This window comes from Quercus lobata, chromosome 5 (genome assembly GCF_001633185.2).
Source record: "Quercus lobata isolate SW786 chromosome 5, ValleyOak3.0 Primary Assembly, whole genome shotgun sequence".
Lineage (NCBI taxonomy): Eukaryota > Viridiplantae > Streptophyta > Magnoliopsida > Fagales > Fagaceae > Quercus > Quercus lobata.
Genome location: NC_044908.1, coordinates 31,426,613 through 31,431,431, shown reverse-complemented (window position 1 = coordinate 31,431,431; position 4,819 = coordinate 31,426,613). Strand labels below are relative to the sequence as shown.

Here is a 4,819-nt window from a genome sequence, read left to right as displayed (position 1 = left end):
GTACTAGCCTCATACAAATTATAATGAACATACTAAGAGGAACAAACATTTTTGCAAAAATACCCTATTACTAAAATATTGGAATAGACATTTCAGTGGTTTAAAAATATCCCTACTCCGTTAGATTTAAGTAGAAAAAAAATTAAAGAGTAATCTAGTATAAATACACTTCTAACCCTTACATGTAGCATGGTTTTACATTTGAAAAAAAAAATTCCCCCACGTTTTAGGTATTTTTTTTATTCCTTGAAGTTTGCCCATTATTTAGAAGCAATTTTCTTCATGATTTTATAATTTTATTTATTAAAAAAAAAGAAGAAGATTTAATTCAATTCCGAGTATACCTCGATGATTGTAGAAGCAATTTTCTCCATGATCGTAGACGTGACATTTAAAAAACAGAATCAAACTTCAATTCCGAGTGTATCTCGGTCTCACCGGTTTACAGATCTCTTTTCTCTTTTCTTCGCTTTCTCTTTTCTTTTCAAGTCAAAAGTTGTTTTCAAATATATATATACAACAGAGAGTAGTCCGTCCCTAACCCTACCACGTCTTCACCGCACATAAAATCCAATGAACACCATTACCACTGCCGTCTCCTCCAAGAGGACCATGAAGTCACATATTCCGATTGATTTAATCGCTCATATACTATGCAGATTACCCATCAAGAGTGTCGTACGTTTTCTCTGCGTTTCGAAGTCATGGGCCGAACTAATCAAAGGGCTAGGATTCATCAATACCCACCTCAAGCGCTCCATCAACAGCGACAGAGATTGCACCATAATCATCGACCAAATAGCTAGCTTTCGGTCCTTACATTTCTTATCTGTCTTTTTCCGCCGTGATAATGAAAATTGCTTGCCTAAGGCCATGGAAATTTACCCGCCACTACAAGGCCGACCAGAAAGGGAGACCACCATCGTGGATTACTGCAATGGCTTGGTCTGCCTTCATAACTGTGTCAAAGAGATCGCTCTTTGGAATCCATTGATAAGGAAGTACAAGAAATTGCCAAGTGAACCAGTACAGAGGCCTTCTGGTTTCGAGGACTCGCTTTGGTCGACTGTATATGCATTCGGACATGATCCGCATAATGATGACTATAAGGTGGTGAGAATTGCGCAATTTTGCGAAGAATACCGTCCTCTTCTGATTATAGGAATTGAAGTCAAGATCTATAGTCTTAAATTACAAGCTTGGAAAAAAGTTGTAGAACAAGGGCCAAATATGCTGCCCTGGATATCTTCATCACCAGCAGTCTCCACGAATGGAGTTGCGCATTGGTTTACTATTCCAGATCGAAGCGTGCCGGGTCAGGAAATTATTGCTTTTGATTTTGCAAACAACGAGAAATTTCTTTTTTATAAAACACCGGTTCAACCAATTGATACTGATGGTATTCAGAAGACGGGTTTGGGAGTGTTAGGAGGATGCCTATGTTTTGTTGTGAATGATTGCAAGAATATGTATCATGAAGTTTGGTTGATGAAGGAATATGGAGTAGAGAGTTCTTGGACAAAGGTTTATAAAACTGATCTACGTGCAAATAAATTTTCTTTGAATTCGAATTTTGAGTTTTTGAAGCCTCTCAAGTTTTCTAGGGACGGCAAGAAAGTTCTGTTGGAAAATAGTGAGAATCTTTTTTGGTATGACTTAGAAAAGAAAAGAAGGAAGAGGCTTAAGGTTCAGAATTTGCCTGTTCTGTTTAGGCCTCTAACTTCTACTGGGAGCCTTCTTCTGCTTGATGATGGTGATTGTGTGATTGATCCGAAGCAAAACAAGATTAAGAAGTAGAGGTAAAACTAAACCGATGGAGTTTGATGATTTTTTTTTTCTCTTAATTGTCGATGTTAGTATTGTTGTTGTGATTGTTATTTGACTGGTATGCATTTTCTGTCGGAGATTTTATTGGCTCCTCTTTTCCAATATAATTGTTTATAAAGCTAGTGCTCCATTAAACCAGCACTTATTGACACTGCATTCTATCTTGTGTGAAACTCAAATGCTGCTGTTTCATGTTATTTCTTAGTATGGTTCCTCATAGTTAGTAAAATATGCATTTAAATGCTGATATATATATATATATATATATATATGATAACACACAAACATACAACAACACATCAACTCCAAAACTACTAGCGACAGTTAGAGTCGCAGAGCTGTTTATATACTCACGCACATGAAGCAAACTAGGCGATGTGGGACGAATCCCACACACAAGTTTTTTTTTTTTTTTTGATAACACACAAAACATGAGAGTTAAAAGAGGGGACACACACACACACACACACACAAACACACACATATATATATATAATATGTACTAGTAATTTAACAGGACTAAGTCTATTACAATTTGCCACAATTTGCCAATGTGGTGAGTTGTAAGTAGTGGAAATAAAATGGTGGGTTCATGTGGATCTATGATTCCACCACTCACAAGTCGTCATATGGTGAAGTTGTGGCAAAGTTTTGAAACTAGTTGTGGTACCAATGGCGGCCCCAGAAGGAGGGTCAATAAGAAGATGCATTTTTGGTAAAAAAAAAAAAAAAATCTTGCGGTTTACGTAATTTCTTTATTACAAATTTGTCCTTAGTATGTACTAGCAAGAGAATGAAAAATGAGAAGTGTTATGTTTACAATATTTTCACAACATTTTCTTAACAAATTTTTGATAATAAGTTGTTATTAGTTCTAATTTAAACTCACTATTGAAATTACTATTTTGCCAACATATAACAGCCAGTAACAGTTTGCCACTTGGGATTTGTTATGAGAGTGCTGTGAACATATCGTTTCTCATATAAGATAAAACATGAGTTCATTGCATATTGTTTATTAATACAATGAAGATTCTAATTATTGTTGTTAAAATTAAATTTTGGAAATCATTTATTGTTTTTAAATACAATAAACATATTGATTATTATTATAAAGTGAACTCATTATTATTATATCAAATTGATTTGTTATGAGTTTTGTGTGTATGTGTGTGTTTAAAAAGACCAAAATATTTTCATGTGTGTGTGTGTGTGTGTTTAAAAAGACCAAAATATTGTCAAGATGATTATATTCAAGTTTATTTCAACTGGGTTTAACAAAAATTAAATCTAGGGTGTTCAAAATTTTATTTTAGGAGGGTTCAAATAAAAAATAAAAAATAAAAAAAGAAATTTATATATAAAATTGGGTCGGGTCTTGGTTCAGGCCGGGTTTTTACTAAAACCCGGACCCGCTTCGGGTTTTTTTTTTTAAACCCAAACCCAACCCTACTCTTTATCGGACCGGGTAAAACCCAACCCATTAGGGTCGAGCCGGGTCTGGTACTCATGGGTCGAATAAAAATTGTCATCCCTAGAAGAATAGATCTCGGAAAGTACTAACAGCAAGTCCTCGAGAAAATATAAACAACTCACCACAAGCGCAAGGAGATTGCAATGCCCGAGGACCTCGAGGATATTGACGTGTCCTTGGAAGGACTGAAGACCATCGGGCATAAACCGAGGAAGAGAAGAAAGATTTTTCGTCAAGCAAGAAAGGCAAGAATGCAGATAAAGCACTCATCGCCTCCTTATTCAATGCTCTAAACTCATTTAGTTGGCCGCATTAATGAAGAAGTGACTCCTGAACAATGTCATCACAGCTTATAGCCTAGTGTAGAAACCTTCTAGTGAGGCCATGATGGCACCAGTATCAAGAAAAATGAAGCCTAATCCTCCAAGTGGAAGGCCAAGATACAACCTAGGAGACTAGATAAGGCAGAGAGGCCACTGTGAAGAGGGGATGAAACATCTGAGGAAAGAAAGAAATAGAGAATCATCATTGTAATATTAGAACAAGTGTAATCTGTATCTCAAACTAATTTTGAGGAACATAATATAAGCAATCCGAGGCTATTGTTAATCAATTCTTATGTCTCATAATTATACTTAGCATTTATCCTTTCATTTCAAGCTTAGTTCACTTGAACAAGGGTATCAAAGGTTGATTGGCATCCTATCTCTATAAATTAATTGTGTGAGGAAAAAAGCAAGTTTGACTTATTTTATCCCCGCCACAAAATGTAAATTACTCAAAAACAACATTTATTAAAAAAAAAAAAAAACAATTTACACTCTTAAGTTTGGTCAATTGTCATTTTGGTCCTATAAGTATCATTAATATAATTTTGGTCCTTATTGTTAGTCCTTCCATCCATAACTTATGTTAAATATTAATAATAAAAAACTATTATAAGTTCCTTTTAAAAAAAATGAAAAAAAAAAAAAAAAATCCGAACTACACTTTTTTAAGTTTAATCAATTATTATTTGCCTAGAAGCTGGACCTTCGTTCTCAATCAAGACTTCACCATGTCTTTCATGTTTCTTTTTTGAAACCTAAGAAAGATGCCCCTGCTGAGAATGCTATTTGGAACTGTTGTATACCCATCACGAGCAATGTCCTTGCTTTGTGGGCAAGGTGCTAGTCACAGCAAATACCAGATCAGCGCACGTTAAAGACAGGTATTGCAAAGAGCCCACAGAACTGCAATAGAGGGTTAGGTCAGCGAATGAATTCCCAGTAAATTGACTTAAGAGTCTTGTTGGATGCAATTGGTGAAGAGATAGGCTTGGTGATGCATGTAGGTTTTCTTAAGTCTGATATATATCGGCGTTGAGAGAGGAACAAGCCACTGTCAATATTGATTGCTTCAACTCTCAAGAAGAAGTGCAACGGGCCAAGATCTTTGAGAGCAAAATCACTTTGGAGTGTTTTGATTAGCCGAGATATGGATGAAGAGCTCAAACTTGTGACAATAATCTCATCAACA

At 35.5% G+C, this 4,819-nt stretch overlaps 1 protein-coding gene across 1 annotated transcript; it reads left to right on the top strand.

The window, feature by feature from the left end:
• Positions 1 to 573: 573 nt before the first annotated feature.
• LOC115990340 (F-box protein CPR1-like) lies at positions 574 to 1,797 on the top strand. The gene has a single exon (XM_031114180.1). It carries the CDS (start codon positions 574 to 576, stop codon positions 1,795 to 1,797), a length of 1,224 nt encoding a protein of 407 aa, XP_030970040.1.
• Positions 1,798 to 4,819: the final 3,022 nt, after the last annotated feature.